A 24,830-nucleotide genomic window follows, 5' to 3' on the forward strand; every position below is an offset into this window, starting at 1 on the left:
AGGTAAATTATTGAGTGATGAGGTAAGTATAGTGGCACATATAAGATTATTTTTTAATTTTTATAGAAAGCTTTTATTTAATAAATATAAATTTCATATGTACAACTTTTGTATTATAACGGTTCTTCCCCCCATACCCACCCTCTCACCTCTAAAACATCCCACCTCCTACTCCCTCTCCCATCCCATTCTTCATCAAGATTCATTTTTAATTATCTTTATATACAGAAGATAAACTACATGCTAAGTAAATATTTCAACAGTTTTTACCCATACAGACACACAAAGTATAAAGTACTGTTTGAAGACTAGTTGTACCGTTAATTCTCATAGTACAATACATTAAGGACAGAGATCCTACATGGGGAGCAAGTGCACCGTGACTCCTGTTGTTTATTTAACAATTGACACTCATACTTATGACATTAGTAATCACCCGAGGCTCTTGTCATGAGCTTCCAAGTCATAGCTGACTGGTTGGACAGGGATTATACTATGATGCTGGAGACCGGTGACTCTGAGATCCGTACATACAATGGCTCACACTCTTTTTTCCTTTTAGCACCCTCTCTATACCTAGGGACACACATAGAATATAAGCATGGGCCCTAGAGCCATATTGATGCCATTTGAGTCCTCATTCTACCGTTCCCAGTCAGTGGTTCTTCACTGTCTGAACTCCAGACTGTTTCCTTAGATGCTTCCCCAACAATCCCCACTCCCTGCAATAGCAATAGCATCCTTCCAGTTCCCTGGAGAAAAACTACATCTTCTCATCTCCAGCGTTTTGCACATGCTGCCTTCACCCCTCCAAAACCTCAAGTCCAGCCATTCTGTGGCCAATCCAGCTCTATTACTCTCTGGTGGTCCAATTTACATCTAAACTTGGCAGATCTGTGACGACAGATTCTGATGGAAAGTCTGAAAATCTCAAGTCTCTTCTATGTTTCCAAAGAGAGAGACTGATGAATACTGAGATATTTTGGGATTTTCTAATTACATCCTAACTACACAGATGGCTTCCTGTAAAATCACAACACCATCCCCACCTCTCCCTCTGTCTGTCTGTCTGTCTCTCTCTCTTTCTTACTGTTTCTTTTGCTAGGCCAATGTTCACAGTCAAAATACTCTGTGGAAAAGTCAGTGAATTCTTTCCTCAGGGTTGTCTCACATTCCAAGATATTAACAATTAGCTGTCCCAAACCTCTTAGCAAATTTGGGATAGCATCAACAGGGAATAAATCTAGTTTGATTTCCTGTTTGTTGTACTTTTCAAAGTTACATTTCTATCTTGCTGTTAACATCGCTTCATCTTTACAGCTGATGACTCCAAAGACAGACAATGTCCAGAATACACTGAATCACTACCTGACTCACCCAACTATTGGCAACAGAGGAGGAGACCACAGTGACTGTTAGCACTGCATCTTTCAGAGTTTTTCTTGATCAAATCAACATTCAGGGTCAAGTTCTAGGAAAGGTGTCATGTGTTCAGCACCAGTTTTGAAGTTATTTTGAATATTGCAAATGTTAAGAATCTAAGGGCACGTGGATTACTTTTTAGTTGTCGGTGTTCTCTTTTTCAGGTATGGGAACTCGAGACTGGTTTCCAAATATACCAGATTTCAGATGCTCATGGCTACGGTGTTGAAGTGACATCAGGAGCTATTGATGAAAGTGGATTTTGTTTTGCCACAGGAGCATATAATGGTCAGAGTTAGATCCAGAATTTAGCCTATCTGCTGCAGCATCCTGTAAAGTTGTGCTAGTAACTCATTAGTTTCTTTGGGTTATAGGGAGAGTAGAATCAAGCTGGACTATGCAAGCATGCCAGTGAATAGTAACAGATTGACTTACCTAATGGGAATTAATATCTTGATATTGATGCTAAAAATAATCAGTGCCTTACAATGTGTTTATATAGTTGCTTAAATAGTTTGCAAAAGTCACATAAACCATCTCATTTAATCTTTGATAGGACTGAAACTATGTTGCTCTGGCTTAATCAATGGTATTTCAGGGTACCATTGGCTAGAGATACACATTTGATTTGGTAGTTACTAATTATATTTTCAATTACAGTAGATTTGGGGACAGGACATAATTAGCCAACTTTGTAATACAATACCTAGAATTCTATATTGGGCTTATGTGTCTAGCTCCTTGTGAGCATGTGCTATGTCAAAGGTGGGAGGATGTCAGACTCAGAATTTGTTATTTCATCTCATGTTCCTCATGATGTGGAGTATTGCATAGAACTTTCAGGAACTAGAGAGCCCCAGACTGCCCCATCTTTCATTTCAACTTGTTCTGAAGCCTGTGAAAGAACTGCTGTAGCTATACAATCTGACCAATTGAATACACTATGCAAAATATATTTTAAAACAATTTTTTTTATTTGACAGATAGAGTTAGACAGTGAGAGAGAAAGAGAGAAAGGTCTTCCTTCAGTTGGTTCACCCCCCAAATGGCCGCTATGGCTGGAGCTGCGCTGATCTGAAGCCAGGAGCCAGGCGCTTCTCCTGGTCTCCCATGCGGGTGCAGGGGCCCAAGTACTTGGGCCATCCTCCACTGGCTTTCCGGGCCACAGCAGAGAGCTGGACTGGAAGAGGAGCAACTGGGACTAGAATCCGGTGCCCATGTGGGATGCTGGCGCCACATGTGGAGGATTAACCAAATGAGCCACGGCTCTGGCCCCCAGAATATATTAACCTAGGGATAATTTTCTAAATAAGCAACTGCTCATAAGCCAACTGATAGAATGAATGAGCACACTGATGTGAAAGTCTGATTTAAAAATATGAATTAGAACAGGTCTTTTGCCTAGCAGTTAAGATATCTGTATCCCATGTTGGAGTGTTTGGGTTGATTCCCAGATCTGGCTCTTGATTCCAGCTTCTTGCTGGGAGGTAGCAGTGATGGCTCAAGTAGCTGAGTTCCTGTCACCTAATGGTAGTCCTGGATTGTGTTCCCAGCTTCTGTCTCTCCCCAGCTCAGTCCCAGCTGTTGGAATCATATGTAGAATGAACCAGCCCTTAATATCTCTCTCTTTCTCAATTTAATTAATATTTTTTAAAGAAACTGTTAGCAGAGGATAACACAACATGAAATAAATAATAAATGCTGAGCTAAAAGGTTATGAATGCGGCTGGCGCCGTGGCTTAACAGGCTAATCCTCTGCCTTATGGCGCCGGCACACCGGGTTCTAGTCCCGGTTGGGGCGCTGGATTCTGTCCCGGTTGCCCCTCTTCCAGGCCAGCTCTCTGCTATGGCCCGGGAGTGCAGTGGAGGATGGTCCAAGTGCTTGGGCCCTGCACCCCATGGGAGACCAGGAGAAGCACCTGGCTCCTGGCTTCGGTCAGTGCAATAAGCCGGCTGCAGCGGCCATTGGAGGGTGAACCAACGGCAAAGGAAGACCTTTCTCTCTGTCTCTCTCTCACTATCCACTCTGCCTGTCAAAAAAAAAAAAAAAAAAAGGTTATGAATGCAACTTCTCTTCATATGGAGCAATTCATAAGAAAGCACTCTTTTCCATAAGTACACTTTGCACTTACATGAAAATAAGTTACAACAGAAACCCTAAGCAACAATACACTATCATCATCAGGCATGAACATTAAGCAATTCAATATATGACTGGCAATAGTACTATTTTCATGCAAGGAAGTCATATTTTACTTTTTTAGTCCTATGACTTAGTATTCTTTCAGTGACAATTGGTCCTCTTTCAGAGGTACATTTGTTAAATTGACAAAGATCCTGGGTCCAGGCCATCTAGAAACTAGGATTCTGTTTCCCCCAGAGGAGCTCTACCTACAAGCCACCAGTGCTCTCACCCCCCACCTACAAATAGCTGAGCTGTACCTCTCCCTGCTCTCTGCCTCACTGATTGCTGAGGACCCAGTATGGCAGGAGCTCTGGGCCATGGCAGTGATTTGTCTAACCCAAGAGTGAATGAGGACATGGGACCTTCTTTTAATCATTTGCATGACTATTTTCTTAAAGACTATGAAGTGTTAAAGGGCAGGAACTATGACTACTCACTTTATATCCTGTGCTTTTACTACCATATTGCGTATATAGGGAATATTTAAGCGATGCTTAATTATGTTGTGAGGGAACATGATTCGGATTGTATACTGCTGATGGGGAAAACCTGGCACATGGGAGGAAAACAGCACAGTGAAAACACTGGATGTACAGCAGGATTAGAGCTAAGGGATAGCAAGTAGTGGGTAGGGAAAGGTGTGGAGGTTAAAGGGGAAAAGTGCTAAACCTGAGATGGCTACTATAAAAATCCCATGTGAAAGGATAATTTCTACACTGAGTAATGAACTCAAAATAGCTATTCAGCAATCATTCTGATTATCATTCCTTCTAGCTCTTTCATCCAGCCCCTCCCCCACCACATGAACAAAGGTAATGATAATGAAAAGCATGTCAGTGCATTTGGGCTTTTATAATAGAACATCTTCCCCCCCCCCCCCGGGTAAGTCATCTAATTTCTTTTTTTTTTAACTTTTATTTAATGAATATAAATTTCCAAATTACAGCTTATGGATTACAATGACTTCTCCCCCCACCCCCATAACTTCCCTCCCACCTGCAACCCTCCCCTTTCCCACTCCCTCTCCCCTTCCATTCACATCAATTCATTTTCAATTCTCTTTATATACAGAAGATCAGTTTAGCATATATTAAGTAAAGATTTCAACAGTTTGCACCCACATAGAACACAAAGTGAAAAATACTGTTGGAGTACTAGTTATAGCATTAAATCACAATGTACAGCACATTAAGGACAGAGATCCTACATGAGGAGTAAGTGCACAGTGACTCCTCTTGTTGACTTAACAAATTGACACTCTTGTATATAATAGAACATCATAAGACAATATGGTTTTTGGGCCACAGAGACATACTTCTCAAGGTTCTGGAGGCTGTTAAGTCCAACGGAAAGCACCTATAAATCTGGTATCTGTAGAGGACCTGCTTCTTGGTTTATAAATAGCACCTTTTCATTGTGTTCTCACGTGGCAGAAGGGGCAAGGGAGCTCTCTGGTACCATTTTAATAAAGGCACTAATCCCACTCATGAGGGATTAGTCATGAGTTAGTCACCTCCAAAGATTACATTGGAGATGAGATGTCAATAGAAAGTACAATTTCAAAGGTAAGAAAGAAACTACATTCATTTTTCATTCTTCTCTCATGTAACCAACAAAACAACTCCAAGCCTGATAGTTTCCTACCTGTTGCAATTTCCTCAAGCCTTCTATTACTCAATAAGAGCTAGGTCACCTTGAGAAATGTGACAGTATACTAGAATGATCTTTGACTGTTAATAAGAACTATATTGAACGAGCTGACATTCCCATATTGGTGGTGCTCAGTCAACTGGAAAGCGCTGGGGAATGGACAGAAGAGGAACATAAAGGGAAAGCTCAGACAGGAGAATCAGGGACTTAAAGAAACTTGTCACAGATTTCAAAACACTGCTGGCCCTGGTCATTTTTACCAAGGTTTACGGAAATATACTGCATGCACAGCAAGCCTGAGGAAACTCATGTGTCCGTCTTAGTAAGAAATATAGGATAAATTGTTGGTAGAAAGTTTCCAGTGGGACCAATTTTCTCTGAGCGAAAAGCCAAGCATTCTGTAAATCATTTTACCCACATAGCCTTTTCTCTGTGCACCAGGAACAGTGAAAATCTGGGACTTTGGCAGTGGGCAAGAGATGAAAGTGTTGCCTAAAGGGAAAGAATGCAAGGAGGAAGAGCACTGGGTGAAACATCTGATTTTCCTCAAAGCTCAAGAAAAACAGCAGAACTTGATCCTTGCCTTGGAGCGCAACGGAGCTATCAAAATCATGCAGGTAGGTTTACAGTCCTATTTTGTTATTTGTACTGTTGGTGCTCTTCTTGGGAAAGCCAAATGAGTCAGTGGATAATCCCCATTTAAGTCCTCTCTTGCCAGCCAGCTGAACACAGTATTTGTCTATCAACCTTCATGTGAGGTTTCTCATTAACTTTGTCCAGGTCCATGCAATGAACAGTTGCCCAGGCACAGCATCCTGTCCATCAAGCTTTAACGATTAGTCAGGACTCCAAAGTGGGTATCAGAAAGGTTCACTTACAAACACCTGCCACTTCTGACATTGCTTATCTGCTCATTTGGGAATAATTCGTGGCTCCCCGGAGTGGCTGCTTGTTAGTAGGCTCTGTCCCTTTTAAACCATAACGTGTTCTGAGATGGGCATGTCTCTTTTTCAGTTTGTCATCAGAATTGTTTTATTTATTGTAAGGTTAACGATGCAATCTGCTCAAGGCTATTTTGGGAGGAATGAGATAGGCTAATTTATTTTTCCAGTGGATTTCTGACTACCTAGGAATGTTAACGCCTTCTTCAAATTTAAAAAGACTAGATCATTTATCTGGCTGAGTGGATCTTATCCTGTCACCTCAAACTCAACGACTCATTGCCTTCATTATTCCCCATTCTGAAAGCTAAGATCTGAAAACAAATCTTGAATAGGACAGCAATCATGGCATACTAGCATTGAGTAAGATGACTGATGACCTTACAGATAGAATAAAGGAATGAAAAGCTTCCCTGGTCCAATACATTCTGCCTTTGATGTCTGAGCAATCCAAAACAACACTACAGAAAGGAATTTCCTAGTAAGACTCTGAAACACAACAATATGTTGATTTTGAGTTAGTACAACCAGATACCCTTCCTAACAGACAATGTCTGCTGTTACACACCCCTTTTAACTCTTAAAAATTCTCACTCTTTTTTAAAAAGCTATAAAAGCAGCATGTAATTGTCCTATGTCAAAATTGTTTTTCATTTTACTGTGGCATTTTTCTCTGATAATTCTGATTCCCTATTCAGAATCTGTAGATTGAGCTTGATAACAATCAACAACCTCTCCTATTCATAAACACAGGTTAATATATATCCATTTGCTCCAAGTCCAAATCTATCCAGTTGCACCAAAACAATTTATTGAGAAGTCTGTTCTTGTCACACAAGCTTGTTCTGGCACTTTCATCTATGGACTCGGTTTTGTACCATTAGTCTACTCACTTTTCCCTAAGCCCAGATTTCATTGCGTGCTGTGGCCTGAGATGAGGGTACCTTCCTCTAAAATGGATGTATTTGTTTCTGCCAGATGCCTCATGGAACTACATTTGCCTGTTGCATTTATTTGTGCACACTTTCATGACTAACACTGTATTTCAGTTACTAGGTACTCTGAAGAGGGAAGAAGAGGAATCATATTATTGAGGGATAGATAGAGCTTAAGATATGAGAAAGTTGGATGATAGGTATATTGATATGTTCTGTTTTTCTCTATCTTTTAAAAACAGCTCAAAATAAAATAATTTAACTGTGCATGTACTCACTGGATTTCTATTCAAGGGCAAGGAAGATGATATTTTCCTCACTGTGATATGGGAGCTGCCTGATGCCATGCCTTACTTCCAGAATGGGATTCACATGGTGCATCTGGAGATGTCTACTAGAGACAGGAACATGGCTATTCCTTTCCCAGATATCAAATTAATAGTTGAGAAAAAGTTTCCTCATCACACTACTGTAAGTTTCATTTCTTTATTTTAAATGTTCACTTTTTGTTATGGAAAATCAAAATTAATAAGTATGGAAAATAATGAATTTTTCTGTGTACTGTTTTTCAGACTCAGGACTACTCTGTGCAAGGTCAAACATTGTTTAATCCCATTTCCTCCCCATGACTAACATCAATGAATTTTGAAGTAAATCCTAGACATTATGTCATTTTATCTATAAATATTTCAGTATATCTCTCTAAATAATAATGAATCCCAGGGCTGATTTTGTGGTGTAGCAGGTTAAAGGTACTGCCTCTGATACCGGCATTCCATGTGGGTGCTGGTACGGTGTTCCAACTGCTGTACTTCCCATCCAGCTCCCTGCTAATGGCCTGGAAACAGCAGCAGAAGATAACCTAAGTGTCTGGTCCCCTGCCACTCTCATGGGAGACCCAGATGAAGCTCCTGGTTCCTAGCTTTGGCCTGGCCCAGTGTTGGCCATTGCAGCCATTTGGGAAGCGAATCAGCAGATGGAAAATCTGTCACTCTTTCAAATAAATAAATAAACCTGTTAAAATGAATATGAAAAATTATAATTTCATTATTTCTGAACTATTTCAAAAATAATTTACAAGTTTTAATATCATTATATATTCAGTCAGTGAGAGATCTTCCAAAAGTTCATGAATATTTATATTAAGAAAAATCTATGATTTCAAAACTTTTATGCAGCAAAATAAATTTATCTTTTAATTCCATTTTCCATTAACTTTTTGAAGTATCCTGAAGTATGGGCTCATTATGTCATTTTTATTTTAAAAATTTTTATTCATTGATTGATTTGAAAGGGAAAGAGCCAAAAATAGAGACACAGATCTCCATCTGCCTGCAAAATTGACTCCCGAAATGCCTGTAACAGCTAAGGCAGGGTTAGGCTGATTTTGGGAGCTGGAACTTTACGTCTCCCACATATGTGTCAGGAACCCAAGTAATTGTTCCATCCCCTGCTGCTCCCAAGGGACACATTAGTAGGAAGCTGGAAGTAGAGCTGGGATCAAAACTAGGCACTCTGGTATGGGATGCAGGTGTACCAAAATGTCTCAACTGCAGTGCCAAACACCTGCCTTCATGTTAGGTTATTGTACTATGCATTATATTCTAGTATCAGAAAGACAACAAAATCACTAAAAATATTAAAGCTGAAACAGCTGAATATTTTGCTTGCTCTGCAGTTCTCTTTCTCCTTAGCATATAGGAGTGTACTGTCAAACTACTGTGCTTTAAAATTACTTGAAATAGTTCTTTGTGCCATCAACTGTACACAGGTTAACTTGCTTAATTTATTTTTATTTGTTGCTTTTTAAATTTGAATTTTGTCATTACATTGTATATATATTTAATAGCTTTAAAATCAAATTTACAAAAGAAGCCCCACTCTGAGATATCAAATCAAGGAGTAGTTCAGCTTCTATTCGTGTCTTTCCCTCTTGTTCTCTTCCTAACCTAAGTAGTTAACCTTTCATTTTTAGGTTTTTGACTTGTCTCTAATGTTTTTTTAAAAATATAATCAAATGCTTTTCTATATTTGGTTGCTTCTCACCTTTCTTTAAGCTAATAATAGAAAACTATACAACACGTCTTCAAACATTATTGGAAAATGTATATTACATTCAAAATACTTTGTAACAAAATAAATTTTAACTCCAGTTTTTCATGAACTTTTAAAAGTATCCTTATGTCTATTATTCTATTCTTACTTGTTTTATTTAATAATATATTCTGGAGATCATTATAAAGCAATATTTAGAAATATTCATCCTTTAAGAAGATTGTGGTAAATATATATATAATGTAAATTTTGCCATCTTAAACATTTTTAGATGTATAATTGGTGGCATTAAGTATATTCACATAGGAGTGTCCATCCCCAGTAATATTTGAAACTCTATACCTGATATGCAATAATTTCCCAACTATTCTTCTCTTCTAGCCCCTGGAAACCACCATTCTATTTTCTGTATCTATGAATTAACCTACACTAGGTACCACATTTAAGCAAAAATATACAGGCTTGTTTCGCTTAACATAAAATCCTCAGAGTTTAACCATGTTGCAACATGTATCAGAATTTCCTTTCTTTTAAAGGCTGAATGCTACATATTCTATTCTATGTATATATCACACATTATTTTATTCATCCATTGATCAGTGCTTGGGTTGCTTTTTCACTTCTTGGTTACTGAGAATAATGCTTCTGTGGACATGGTTATAAACATTCATCTATTTTTTGAAAGCTCTATAACATTTCATCTGAATGGATGTACCATAGTTTATTCAACTAGTCCCCTGTGGGTAGACATTTGGGTTATTTCTTACTTTTTCCAATTAAACATAATGCTGCAACAAATATAGCATTATATATGTGTTTATGCATAGATTCATAGTCATATTTTTAAAAAATTGTTAACACTGTATCTTTGGGGCCAGCGCCGTGGCTTAACAGGCTAATCTTCCACCTTGTGGCGCCGGCACACTGGGTTCTAGTCCCGGTTGGGGCGCCGGATTCTATCCTGGTTGCCCCTCTTCCAGGCCAGCTCTCTGCTATGGCCCGGGAAGGTAGTGGAGGATGGCACAAGTCCTCACGCATGGGAGACCAGGAGAAACACCTGGCTCCTGGCTTCGGATCTGCGAGATGCGCCAGCCGCAGCAGCCATTGGAGGGTGAACCAACGGCAAAAAGGAAGACCTTTCTCTCTGTCTCTCTCTCTCTCACTATCCACTCTGCCTGTCAAAAAACAAACAAACAAACAAATAAACAAAAACAACACTGTATCTTTGGGATAGATTCCTAAAAGAGAAACTGAGAGTCAAAAAGTAAATGCTAATATAATCTTCCTAAATATTGCCAAATTCTCCAGTTGAACAATCCTGCACTTTCACTAACAACATGAGGATAAGTACTTCCTCACGGCCTTGCCAAAACTTTATATTGTCATGCTTTTAGATTTATGAGTACAAAATCATAATTTGGCAAATTTTAATTTGCAATTCTCTTGTAATGAGTTAGCAGAGCATTTTTTAATATGTGTATGGGACCTCTGTTCATATCTTTTTTCTCTTTTTTATCTAGGTGTTCTTTAAATTTTTTTTTAACTTTTATTTAATGAATATACATTTCGAAAGTACAGTTTATGGATTACAATGGCTTCTCCCCCCCATAACTTCCCTCCCACACGCAATCCTCCCCTTTCCCGCTCCCTCTCCCCTTCCATTCACATCAAGATTCATTTTCAATTCTCTTTATATACAGAAGATCAGTTTAGTATATATTAAGTAAAGATTTCAACAGTTTGCACCCACATAGCAACACAAAGTGAAAAATACTGTTTGAGTACTAGTTATAGCATTAAATCACAATGTACAGCACATTAAGGACAGAGATCCTACATGATATTTTTTAAAAATTGATTAATTTTCTTTTTCTTTTTTCTTTTTGACAGGCAGAGTGGACAGTGAGAGAGACAGAGAGAAAGGTCTTCCTTTTGCTGTTGGTTCACCCTCCAATGGCCACCGCGGTTGGCGCGCTGTGGCCAGCGCACCGCGTTGATCCAGTGGCAGGAGCCAGGTGCTTCTCCTGGTCTCCCATGGGGTGCAGGGCCCAAGAACTTGGGCCATCCTCCACTGCACTCCCTGGCCACAGCAGAGAGCTGGCCTGGAAAAGGGGCAACCAGGACAGAACCCGGTGCCCCGACCGGGACTAGAACCGGGTGTGCCGGCGCCGCAAGGTGGAGGATTAGCCTAGTGAGCTGCGGCGCCAGCCAAAAATTGATTAATTTTCTACGCAATTTCCAATTTAAATGTTTTAAAAGCTTTTTATACATCAGTTATCTTAGGAAATGTATACATATGTATACACAAATATATATGTATGGGTATATAATTAGGTAAATGTATTAGGTATATTGGCCTTTTGTGATTTAGGTTTCATTTCCAGTTATCTATCAGTGTTTTATTTTGAGTTAAAATTATTTCCGCCATGGCAATACTAACATCTGGGAGGCCAAGTGCAGATGAAGTTTCTGGTTAACAGGCACTATTATTTTGGAAATAATAATCACAAAAGTTCTCCAGGCTTCCCACAAGGAATCCATTGTCCCTCTAAAAATAGCCCATCTATCTTTGCAGATAAAATAACTCATCTCCCAAAAAATAGCTAAGTCTTCCAAATTCTCCTAGATTTTAACAAAAAGAGAAAGTTTGGAGTGTGTAAAAAGGTCACAAAATGGTTGTTCACTTTTTATGGTCATTATTATTTCACCATTTTTGCAACTTTCAATCTTAGATTTTTTTCAATGTTGGTTAACAAAATTTTAGCTTTCTTTTTTCATAGGTTTCGGTTTTTTTTGTTTCTTATCTTCACCAGTGACATCAACTGATCAGTTAAAGACATCTATTTTGTGGTTGATGTTTTAAAAATCTATAAAAAGAAAGTGTACAATCAGACTGACTTTCTTCAGGATAGTCTCAGAATTCCAAAATTATAAGTAGGCTGAAAAGAGCCAGCCTTATTTCTTCCAACAGAGAAAAAGGAAGCAATTTCTGACAAGTACTAAATAAGATAATTCTTCAGAAGTTACAGAGCCAGGGTCTTTGTCCTGGGATCCACGGGCTTCCTTCCATGGGTAGACTTCTGGGAAGTCTAAACCGACTCTGAATTTGTCTGTAAAACTTCTTTCCTGGGAAGTACAAAGTTCATGGCTTTTTGTATCCCAGAATTTCATTATACAAATTTTCAAACACAAAAAAGTTTGAAGAATTATACAGTGATTACCCATATATCCCTCCACTTAAATTTTATTAACATTTTGCAATATTTGCTTTATCACCATCATTTAATCCAACTTGTTTTTAAAATCTATTTCTAAGTAACTTGAGTAACTTGAAGGTATTAATACATATCACCCCTAATCACTTCACTCCGTGCATCATTAACTAGGGTTGACTCTTCATGGTTTTGTTTATAGTGAAACTGACATAAAATGAACAGAATCTAAGTGTACTATTCACTGAGGTTGAAGAGGAACAACCCAAACCCCATCAAGATAAAGAACATTACCATCACCCAGAAAGTTCCTCAAAGCCCCTGCCTAGTGTACCTGAGCCTCCCCAAAAAGGCAACTGCTGTTCTAATTTTTTCACCATAGATTTTTTTCTTACTACTCTAAATTGTCATATAAGTTGAATCACATGGTATAGACTTAAGGTTTTTCTTTCATGCAGCAAAATGGTTGTGGGATTTACCCACATCCCTGTAAATATTAGTATATCATTCCTTTTTATGCCTGTGCAGATATCACTTGTTTTGTGTAGGATAACTGCAAATATTTCTGTGCAGCCGGAGTAATACTTGGAGTGGTAGAAGATGAAAAGAAACAAATTGGTATGGACTTGATCATGCTCACAAAGGAGTTTTGGATTCCTATTAAAAAATGGAGATCCACTGAAGGGCTTTATTATTTTTTAAAATGTTTGTTTATTTGTGTGTGTGTGTGTGTGTGTGTGTGTGAGAGAGAGAGAGAGAGTAAGAGAGAGAGCTCCCAGCAGCTGGTCATTTCCCAAATGCCCACAACAGCTGGGTCTGAGGCTGGACCAGGCTAAAGCCAAGAGCTAGGAATTTGATCTGGATCTCCCCTATGGGTAGGAAGGACCCAACTACTAGAGTTATTACATGTTACCCACCAGGTGCATAAGGAAACAGAGCTACAATTTGAACCCAGGCACTCCAATAAGGAATGTGGGTGTCCAAAGTGGTATTTTAACAGCTGTGCCTGACACCTGCCCCTCACAGATTAACTTTAAATGGCATGCTCATATTTGCATTGTAAGTAGTTCACTTTTGATGCTGCCTGAATGACAGACTGGATGGACCAGTAAAAGGATGGAAAATTCAGGCAACAGGCTACTGTTTCCCTTGAAAAATATAGTCATGATAGTCGTGGTGGTGAGGAAGGAATATTCTCAGCAAACATTTATGTGGTAGAAGTGGCAGTAACTGATTGTAACTGATTATTGATGATGCCATGAAGTTACAAGAGGAATCAAGGACTGCTCCAGGAATATGCTTCCAAGAGATGATAGTTTAGACATATTTGCTTTGAGCTATCTGTAAAATTTCTAAGAATTAAATTTTCAAGCCTGAAACTTCTGAAGGGAGGAATGTTATTAGGCCATTAACATTGAGATCATTATTACTAAAACATAAGAGAATGAGGTTGCCCAGAAAAAGTTGGAAAAAATAATAAGGGGGATATCAAGCCTAATGGTATTAATATTTAAAAAGTTGGCAAAATAAGAAATTACCAAGCAGGAAACAACAAAGGAAGGGTAATAGAGATATAAGTAAAACCAGGAGAACCTGGTGTCAAGAATGTCAGAAGAGGAGGGAGATTCAGGAAGGCAAGGACCACTGAGAGCAGCAATGGGACTGACCTCTAATCTTACTTGCATAGATGTCCCTCTCCCATGTTCCCATCAAGTGTTTTACATGTACAAATTATACAGCAATTAACCATCTATATGAATCTTTAAATTATAAAATGTTTCTTGACTCACATATATCCTATTTGACTTTGTTTTCCAGGAATTTAAAATACTATACACCCAACCAATACCCTAGGCAAGACAATTGAAACGTTATCAAATAGAAACTGATAGTAGGAGTCCTTAATGATACATAGAAAAAGCTTCCAAAGAGTAGTATGCAGCAGAAACTTTAGTTGCTAAGGAAAGAAAAGGCAGGAAGTTGGAGTAGTTAACATAGAATATGCTTTCAGGGTAGGCATTTCACATAGTAGTCAAGATCCCAGGTGGGAGGCCTGCATCCCATATCACAATGTCTGGGTTCCAGTCCCAATTCCAGCTTCCTGCTGATATGGACCTTGGGAGTCAGAAGGTGATATCTCAAGAAACTGGTTCTTGCCACTGATGTGGAAGACCTGGATTGAATTCCCAGATCCTGACTATGGCCTAACTCAGCCCTAACTGAGAAGATTTTCTCTCTCTCTCTCAAAATAAATAATAAAACATATTTTAAGGAATATTATTTCAATTAGTTTGAATAAAAGGAAAACATATAAAGGTAATTAATGACTGGTAAAGAATAAATAAAGTTGGAGAGAAAGCAGAGATTATTTTCATTTTAATGCATTCTGAAAGTTAAAGTGTTTTAATGCCAAGGAAAAATAGATTTTACTCAATTTCCATGCTCTAGTGTTTAAAACATCATAATAATACATTTTCAACTTAATGAAAATTACAAAGTATGGACCCAGCACCTGTACTGTCATTAGATAATGTATTCATGACACTCATTGTCTACTCTCTTCTTTCTTCAGAACCCTGCCATCAGTACTGAAGTCAACTGTGTTAATTTGTTACAAGTAGAAGGATATAATTTGATAGCTGTTGGAACTGTAAATGGTGTGATCATCTTATGGAATTTTGTAACAGCTACTGTCAAAGAAGTGTAAGTCTTCCCTAAATAATATAAAATTTGCACGGCAGAAGACCCAAGTTAATGTATAATACTCCTAATAAAATAGAGAAAGAAATAAATGAAAGTGGTGACACCTCCTACTGGAGGCTTTCCTGGAGATTGGATTATGTTCATGAAGAGACTGTGTTCTAAGTGTCTAAATTCCAGAATGATATGAACAAGGAGTACCTTAAGTGCTGGTATTCCAAAGACCTTTATTCATTTCACATTAGTATATGCTTTTCATGTATAATCTTGTCCAAATTCATGAACTCAACAAACATTTAAAATACATAATAATTTCAAACACTAATCTCCACAGAGATTCAAACATGCATATCAATTGCCTACTGACAAATTTCCATCTGAATTTCCAGCAAGATCCTTAAAGCCCCATATCCCCAAGATGTCTTCCCAACCTACACCTCCCCTACATTTTTCCTCTTTCTTTTTTTTTTAAGATTTATTTATTTATTTATTTGAAAGAGTTACACAGAGAGAGAAGAGGCAGAGAGACAGAGGTCTTCCGTCCAATGGTTCACTCCCCAGATGACCGCTACAGCCAGAGCTGAGCCGATCCGAAGCCAGGAGCCAGGAGCTTCCTCCAGGTCTCCCATGCAGGTGCAGGAGCCCAAGGTCTTGGACCATCTTCCACTGCTTTCCCAGGCCACAGCAGAGAGCTGGATTGGAAGAGGAGCAGCCGGGACTAGAACTGGCACCCACATGGGATGCCGGCGTCTCAGGCCAGGGCGTTAACCCGCTGCACCACAGTGCCGGCCCCCATTTTTCCTCTTTCTATATTCCAGTGCAACCACTATCTTTCTAGCCACCGAAATCAAATGGTGAGAGACATCATCAGTGGCCTTTCCTTCTCATTCAGCATGCCTGGTGCATCCAGTTCAATAAATGATGCTAATAAGGGCCATTGTGGCAGATGCAATTCTATTTCTCAACCAATTAGATTTTCTCCACACCAAATCCTAAGTCTTTGCCCTTCCCCAGCCAGTCACTTCCAAATGCTCTTTCTACTGGTTGTAAAGGAATGAATGTAGTATTGTATTATTTGTATGAATGGACTGTAAATAATAAGCCCTCTCCCATTGTGTAACTGGGATGGGTGCAAGGGCCATAGGTGGACACAGTACATAAGGATGGTCTGTAAAACTTGCCTTCAAGGTAAAATATGGCCAAGGACCTTACCCATAAATGAAAATACAATCAAGTGTTAGCATTTAGGGAATGGGAAGAAGTATAAGGGAGGTGAGAAGAGGCAGCTGGAAATGACAAGGGAAAAGAAGAGGGAGGAACAGAAGAAAGCTCTGCCTCTCTATTACAGTACCCTATATATCAGTAGTCTGCTTGGACTCCAGGTGCCTTTCCCATCCATGTCTGAGTCACTACTTTCAGCCATCATTTGAGAGAAAATAATTCTTCCATGTTTGGACTCTGGATTTAGTTCCTTTGAGCCTTTAGCTGAAATAGCTCTTTGTGCAGACCCTCCTTCTGCACCTCCACCATATTATCCTGGGCTCTACTTCTAGAATTCCTGCCATCTTTCTGTTACTTCTCTTCAATTCTTGCCCACAGGCCTTTCTTGCAGACTCCACACCTGTCACTTGATACTGGTGTTTACTTGCACTGCACAGTTCCTCACCCACTTAGTAATACTGGCTTTACACTGTGACAGCTTCTTATATCTCATTACTAAGAAGGGAAAGAAGGTATACTAAAAAGACTATTATCAGTGTCATGGTCTAAAATGAGTATTGATCCTAATTGTGGATGCCAGGCGTTTTGCCAAGGGGTGCATGCAAATCCAACACTGAATCAGAGAAAAGTAAGTAACTATAATGTGTCATACAGAATATCCCTTTCACACAGTTAATTATATAGAAAAATTAATTTAGAATCACTGGAGTATTTCTGAAAAACATAGAATTTAGTACAAAACTGTCTAAGGTAATTTGGGACAAGCTTTAAAAGTTCTAATAGGAAAAAGGTTTTCATATCCATGATGAAGGTCATTCTTATGGCTACCTGAAACATTGCCCAAGATCCCATTACCAGTCAGGAACCCTCCTCTTCCTGATCTATATCCCTCCACTCCCGTGCATTTTTGGTCCCAAACTTATTATTTGCTTGACAATTAATAGCTCACTTCCCTCTTCAGGTCATCTGTATAACAGAAAATCCAGGAAGTTTGAGTGCAACATGTCATCAAGCCCATGGGCTGCTCCCTTTGAGCTTGGTGCATTCCAGGCTACTTTTTCACTCATGAGCTCAATTCAGCAGAAATAATTTCCATGAAAAGAGGGGTGTTTTGCTCTCAGGTCCATTTTCTACAAGGAATGGTAAATGTGGCTTTAAGAACCAAGCATGAAGTGCCAGTGTGAGTGGTTAGAGACTATTGCTTCTTCTCAAGAAACTGCCTAGGGAGGTTTATGGTTCCTTGCAATACGGGTCAATGGGAGACTTGCTCAGGCAGAGCACAGCTCTCACTGAATGCCCTATTCTTCTCTACTCCATCATAAGTTCCTTGAGGATAATAGCCATATTTTATTCAAAATTTTCACTCTGCTTATTCAAAGAGCAGAATTATATTCTCAAAAAAGTATGAAACATCCCAGGAATTTCTCCACAGGATTAAATAAACTCACTCTGTGAGCTATAGGTAGGAAGACTGGACCAGCTCACTGAATTAAAAGACTTTAAATCACTAAGTGACCACCTTAAGAGTAAGCAGAGGCTTACTAAAGAGGATATGTTCAAATTCTACACCTTTGGGTTTTCTTTGCATATTCAATAACAATTTAGAAGCCGATTAACTCTGCAGGGGATCCATGTTGTAAATAAAACATTACTTAATTTTTGAATGTTTATCATGTAAATGTGTACTTATTTCAAGGTACCGACCTGAAGATTGCTTCATTGTGGACAGTAACGTGGATCCCAAACACTTAAGAATAAATGATATACTGTTCCTCTTTCGTACACCTGAATGTGAAAGGTAATTCAAAACTGATCAAGTAATACTGTCTAGGACTGTGTGAGTGACAAAAGAGTTCTTTTCATGACTGCACTAATGAAGAAACTATTGGAGGAAGAAATAAGTTCAGTTGACTTCTCGGATTCAACTTTCTTCCCTGTTACTATTTGTACGTAGAAATGCTGGTCGTTGGGGACCTAATGGGCTGTGGGTTCCCTTTACCCTGGCAGCTTCATGGCTCATTTTACCACAGTGGCAGAAATGGAAAATGCTCTTATGACCACACTTTTGGTCAAAATGTAATGCCATGAGCACTGATGCCAGGAAAAGGAAGGACTTGTGGGGCAAATGTAGAAAGTCAGATGGGAGATTTCAAACACCAGCCACTATAACTGAGGAAGCCCCATCCATTCATTTAGAGAACAGAGGACTGACTGCCAGCTGTTACAGGCATTTGAGTGAATCAGTAGATGAGTACTTGCTTCTGTCTCATAAATAAACATCTCTAAATGCTTTTAAAACAATGAATTCTTAATAAAAAGCATTTTTTTTCTATTTATATTTGCTTGCGAACTCTGATTTATCAGGTAGTACACAGTGTTAAACACATCCTTGGAGAGAAATGCAAAGGGTCTGTACTAGTTTGGAATTGCCCATTGGTGAGCTGGAATAGAACACCTCCCCTACCTGTCAGCTGGAAATTTCATCAGAAGTATTCTGAGAACACTGGAGGACTCATTATATGTATACGTGTGCCATCATCCTAAGTCCCTTAGCCCATTAAAAGCAGGGCATGGCAGAGGCAGGATGAGGCCATAACTAAGTGCTACAGCAGCTTTTCAGCCTTGTCAGTCCCCATCTATATATCCCCACCTTTTGAGTGTCAGATTCCCCAGGACTAAATCTTGCCTTGGTAGTGGAGCAAGCCAGACTTTTCAGACCCAGGTAGCAGTAAACCTTAATTGCTGAGGTTCCTCAATACTACACCAATGAATGTTTGCTACACAAAATTTAAGATGTGATTTGTTTTATGAGTGGCTCAGAATCCACCCATGAAGAAGGCAGCAGTCGTCTGAATTTGAAGTAAAGAGCACCCTCTGAGTGCGACTGTATGTTAACTCTTCTCTGTGGATCTCCTCCTTCCCCTTGTAGATCAAGTCAAGATTCCATTGACTCCTCAAGCCAGTGTGACTCTAGCAAGGGTCCACAGAGTTGTAAGGTAAGAACAGAAACAGTGTCTTCCTGTCACAATGATTGCTCAAAAATAGTGACATTGTGGGGTTGTGAGTTAAGCCACAGCATGGGATGCCTATATCCCATAATGGAGTGCTTGGGATTAGTACTGCCTCTGCTTTTAATCCAGCTTCCTGCTAATACACATCATCAGGGACAGCAAGTAACCACTAAGTAATCCACTGCTTAGGTCCCTGACACCCATTTGGGAGACACAGATGGAGTTTCTGGCCCTTGACTTTGGCCTGGCTCAGCCCTGGCTGTTGCAGGCACAAGGAGAGTGAATCAACGGAAGGATGATCTCCCTCTCCCCCCCCCCCCCGTGTCACTCTGCCTTTCAAAAAATATAAATAAATACATCGACATTAAAAATTAGTGATATAGAGCATCTGAGCCCCTTGTTTGGTGGAAGGTAAGGGCAGAAAACTCATGTACCTAAGACCTTTTTGTTTTCTTTAAAAATTAGTGTCTAAATTGTTTTCTTCACTATTTTCAATTTTTCAAGGCTTTTACATCCATAAATCATGTATACATGATCACAAAGAGAATAAATTATTTCTGTTATTTTATATTCATCAAATAATTTTCAACTGTCGCCTTGGCTAAAAACTGAGTGTTATCGTTTTTCCCAGGGAGAAACGATAGCAGGCCATGTAGTTATAATCCATTAGGTAGTCGAGTGGTTTTCAGATTATCCTCTCAGTTCTAATTTTGTGTATTTTTACAGATTACATTTCTAGTTAAGATTTTGTATCAAGGAAAGTTTTCACAGCAAAATAATTTTAAACCACTAGCATGGTGGAAGAATAAAATTTTATGGATGTAAAAGCCAGGCAGATTTGTACATGAATTCAAGTCATCCATTTATTACCTGATTAGCTTCCAAGATATCACTAAATCTGTTTCATTCCTCATCATAAAAAGAAATAAAAAAGAAAAAGTTGCCTGTGTGTTAATAGAATTACAGATAATACACACCAAGAACTGGACATGAGTTAGGCATTTAATTATTCTAATTATGATGATACTTCTGAGTCACTAAGAAAGTATTATTATGGACTCCCTATTTATGAAACTGAAAATCCCTGCAATACATTTTTTTTCAAAGAGTTCATTGTAAAAAAATGTTAAAAATAATACAAATTCAACCATCATGAGAATCTAGTCATCCAGTATATCTCATTATAATGTCAGAAATATTTTTTTATCTCCTAATTCAGGGAAGCCGACAAAGTATACATGATGGTGATGTTAAAGGTCAGTGTGAAATCACCTCTCTACAATAAAACAACTCTTTTGCAATGGGGGTTTAGGTGATAGAATATTCTTTTTGTTAAAAACTTTTATTTAATGAATATACATTTCCAATGTACAGCTTATGGATTACAATGGCTTCCCCCCCATAACTTCCCTCCCACCCGCAATCCTCCCATTTCCCACTCCCTCTCCCATTGCATTCACATCAAGATTCATTTTCAATTCTCTTTATATACATAAGATCAGTTTAGTATATATTAAGTAAAGATTTCACCAGTTTGCCCCCACATAGCAACACCAAGTGAAAAATACTGTTGGAGTACTAGTTATAGCATTAAATCACAATGTACAGCACATTAAGGACAGAGATCCTACATGATATTTATTAAAAATTGATTAACTTTCTATGCAATGTCCAATTTAAAACCAAGTTTTTTTATTTTCAATTATCTTTATATACCGAAGATTGATTCAGTATATATTAAGTAAAGATTTCATCAGTTTGTACCCACACAGAAACACAAAGTGTAAAATACTGTTTCAGTACTAGTTACAGCATTACTTCACATTGGACAACACATTAAGGACAGATCCCACATGAGACATAAGTACATAGTGACTCCTGTTGCTGACTTAACAATTTGACACTCTTGTTTATGTCATCAGTAATCTCCCTAGGCTCTAGTCATGAGTTGCCAAGGCTATGGAAGCCTTTAGGGTTCACCGACTTCAATCTTATTCTGACAGGGTCATAGTCAAAGTGGAAGTTCTCTTCTCCCTTCAGAGAAAGGTACCTCCTTCTTTGATGACCTGTTCTTTCCACTGGGATCTCACTCACAGAGATCTTTCATTTTGGTCTTCTTTTTTTTCTTTTGCCAGAATGTCTTGGCTTTCCATGCCTAAAATACTCTCATGGGCTCTTCAGCCACATCCGACTGCCTTAAGGGCTGATTCTGAGGCCAGAGTGCTATTTAGGACATCTGCCATTCTATGAGTCTGCTGTGTATCCTGCTTCCCATGTTGGATTGTTCTCTCCCTTTTTGATTCTATCAGTTAGTATTAGCAGACACTAGTTTTGTTTGTGTGATCCCTTTGACTCTTAGACCTATCAGTGTGATCAATTGTGAACTGAAGATGATCACTTGGACTAGTGAGATGGCATTGGTACATGCCACCTTGATGGGATTGTATTGGAATCCCCTGGCACGTTTCTAATTCCATCATTTGGGGCAAGTCCAATTGAGCATGTCCCGAATTGTACATCTCCTCCCTCTCTTTTTCCCACTCTTATATTTAACAGGGATCACTTTTCGGTTAAAATTTAAACACCTAAGAAAAATTGTGTGTTAATTACAGAGTTCAAACAATAGTGCTAGAACAAAAAAAAATACTAAAATGGATAAAGTATTGCATTGTACATCAACAGTCAGGACAAGATCTGATCAAGTCACTGTTTCTCATAGTGTCCAATTCACTTCAACAGGTTTCCCCTTTGGTACTCAGTGATAGAATATTCTTAATGAATATGCTCATAACTATTTTTAAAACAAAATGTTGAGATGCTATAGATTCTATTGTCCAAAAGGTAGCATTTCCATTTTGATGATGCCTTTTTAAATACTAAGTCTGGGTGTTAAAAAATCCAAATATCACTGAGATTCTTAGTCTCCAGTCCATTTTCCTAAAACTTATACTGGTTTATAAGTCATTCTGGATATGAAAGACATACTGGATATATGTAGGCCTTAGTTATAATGTATAATAGGGCAGCTTTTATAATAGAATCAAAAATATGCCTTTTAGAAATTTCCAACGACCCAGAATTCCATTAGAAAAAAAATTTTGTTCTCTTTACCGTTTGAAGTTCTTTGGTGTTTAAAAAAAAATAAAGGAACAATGTGCTTGTGTTTTTGCTATTTTTTCCCCGCATAAAATTCAGAATTCTAAATATTGTAAAACTATGGGGCCGGCGCCGTGGCTCAACAGGCTAATCCTCTGCCTAGCGGCGCCAGCACATCAGGTTCTAGTCCCGGTCGGGGCGCCAGATTCTGTCCCTGTTGCCCCTCTTCCAGGCCAACTCTCTGTTATGGCCCAGGAGTGCAGTGGAGGATGGCCCAAGTGCTTGGGCCCTGCACCCCATGGGAGACCAGGAGAAGCACCTGGCTCCTGCCTTCAGATCAGCGTGGTGCACCGGCCACAGTGCGCTGGCTGCGGCAGCCATTGGAGGGTGAACCAATGGTAAAGGAAGACCTTTCTCTCTGTCTCTCTCTCTCACTGTCCACTCTACCTGTCAAAAAAAAAAAAAAAACCAACTATGGTACCTCATTAATTTTTCTGTTAGGTGAACATACAGATGTTACAGTGAGAGAGACACATGCAGTGGACAAAAAACATTTTGGAGCTGCCAACATAATAGAATCTCAGCCACCCATCCTTGCCACTGCTCATGAAGATGGACACCTCCGCTTGTGGACTATGGAGGTGACAGAGCCTGATATTTTCTGAAATAGGAAAGAATGAAAAAGATTAAAAAGAAAATTAGATGAATCTTATCCTTCTTCCAATGGCAATAATTCTAATATTTTTAATCTTCTAGCCAACTTGTTGGCCTCACAAACTGCATCATTAATAATGCTACTCAAACTTTCACTCAGCCAATTTCATAACTCAAGAGAAAAAAACTGACAAAAGTGCTAACTAAGCTATTTCAAATCTTTCTTTTGAGCTGTGAATATATGCCACTAAATACTTTATCAAATATTTAAATAATATTAAAGGACATTAATGATGTACTAAAGCAGAAAAACATAAAAATACTAAAGATTTGTCAGATCCATTATATTTTTAGTTCTCTAAATTATTGGAAGATGGTATTCGATTTTATTAAATGTACTTAAACACTTTACAATGAAAAATTGACTTTGGGAGGAGGCTGGGCACAGTTTGAATGAGGAATTCAGAAGATTATGAGAGGGAGGGAGGGAGGGAGGGAGGGAGAGAGAGAGGGAGGGAGGAAGGGAGAGAGGGAAATACTTTCAAGGAAAGTATCTTGAATAGGCTGGGGATGATGACAATAAAATCTTCAGAGAGACAATAAAGTCTCAGGAAATGAGGAGACGATTCAAAATATTTTTTTTTCTCAAACTTGATGTTATTACCTAAGCTAGATAATACATGTGAAACTCGTTCCTTGTGCTGAGTTACATGAAGTGCTGGGAAAAAAATATGAATTTGAATCTTTTGCAATCCCTTATCTTGCCCCAATATTCAAGATAGAAGCTTATGAAAAGGCAAATATTGTTGTTGAAAACAACTGAGATCTCTTTAACCTGAAAAGAATGTTTAAGAGAAGAATATGTATTTTGAAGAAATATATGTAGAGTCATGTGCGAAAAGCAATCTGAAGTACAATCTATAATAGAGTTCAGATGTTTATAATTAATAGTTATCTATACCTTTAGATTATTCAATCTCAGGAGTCAATCCCTATTGATAGCTGCAACTTATTTTTATTACAAAAAAGAGAATCATGTTTCAGAACTTGAGATAATTCTTGGGATACAATATTTATAGAGCAATTCAATTTCAATATTAAGGTTTTATAGATATATTATCATACAAAAAGCCTCATTTGCATTGTCCTCTATTTAGGGAAGGCTAATAAAAGATACGCTACCTTTCACAAAACATTCTGCCATTCCTCTGGCATCACTGTATACTGATTCATGCGCCAGGATGCTACTGACTGGAAATATGGGTAAGTTGTTACTCATATATTTAGCCACAGGCATTGTAACAACCTAAATGATATAAAAATGCTTATAAATACATAATCTTTATTGAGACAAGAGAAGATCTAAGATGTATGCTTAACCAGGAGAGAATGTCATGTGTAGCTTGCTGAATAAATAGAATACATGGATGTTGGGAGAACCGATTGGCATTCCTACCTCCTTATTTAGAGCAAGGCTTTCTGTCTCTTCTGTCTTGGCTACCCATCCTCATCCCTGACTTTACTGAGAAGAATACAGAGCTCTAATTTTGAACATTGAAAGTTAGTAATAATTACTAAAGGGATAGTAATAATTATTAAAGGGAATGGTGACATATATTAGAGAGGAATTTTTTTTTCTTCATGGAGGGGTGTATTTTGCTATAATTAATATAATTGATCTTAACTCATTTAATACTGTTTTTTGTTCTTCCTATTTTTTTCTTCTATATTGTGAATTAAAAAAAATT

General features: G+C 38.5%; 1 protein-coding gene across 1 annotated transcript in view; it reads left to right on the plus strand.

Annotated features, from left to right (window-relative positions):
- The window catches only part of LOC133773805 (WD repeat-containing protein 64-like), a 155,703-nt gene that overhangs the window by 99,134 nt on the left and 31,739 nt on the right, over positions 1–24,830 (plus strand). Inside the window, exons 13-21 of the mRNA XM_062211387.1 lie at positions 1,587–1,710; positions 5,699–5,874; positions 7,428–7,604; positions 14,973–15,103; positions 18,018–18,119; positions 19,251–19,317; positions 20,552–20,588; positions 22,930–23,069; positions 24,240–24,345. Of these exons, the coding sequence (XP_062067371.1) occupies positions 1,587–1,710; positions 5,699–5,874; positions 7,428–7,604; positions 14,973–15,103; positions 18,018–18,119; positions 19,251–19,317; positions 20,552–20,588; positions 22,930–23,069; positions 24,240–24,345 (1,060 nt within the window). The remainder of the gene's footprint in view (positions 1–1,586; positions 1,711–5,698; positions 5,875–7,427; positions 7,605–14,972; positions 15,104–18,017; positions 18,120–19,250; positions 19,318–20,551; positions 20,589–22,929; positions 23,070–24,239; positions 24,346–24,830) is intronic.

The sequence above is a fragment of the Lepus europaeus genome, chromosome 14 (genome assembly GCF_033115175.1).
Source record: "Lepus europaeus isolate LE1 chromosome 14, mLepTim1.pri, whole genome shotgun sequence".
NCBI lineage: Eukaryota > Metazoa > Chordata > Mammalia > Lagomorpha > Leporidae > Lepus > Lepus europaeus.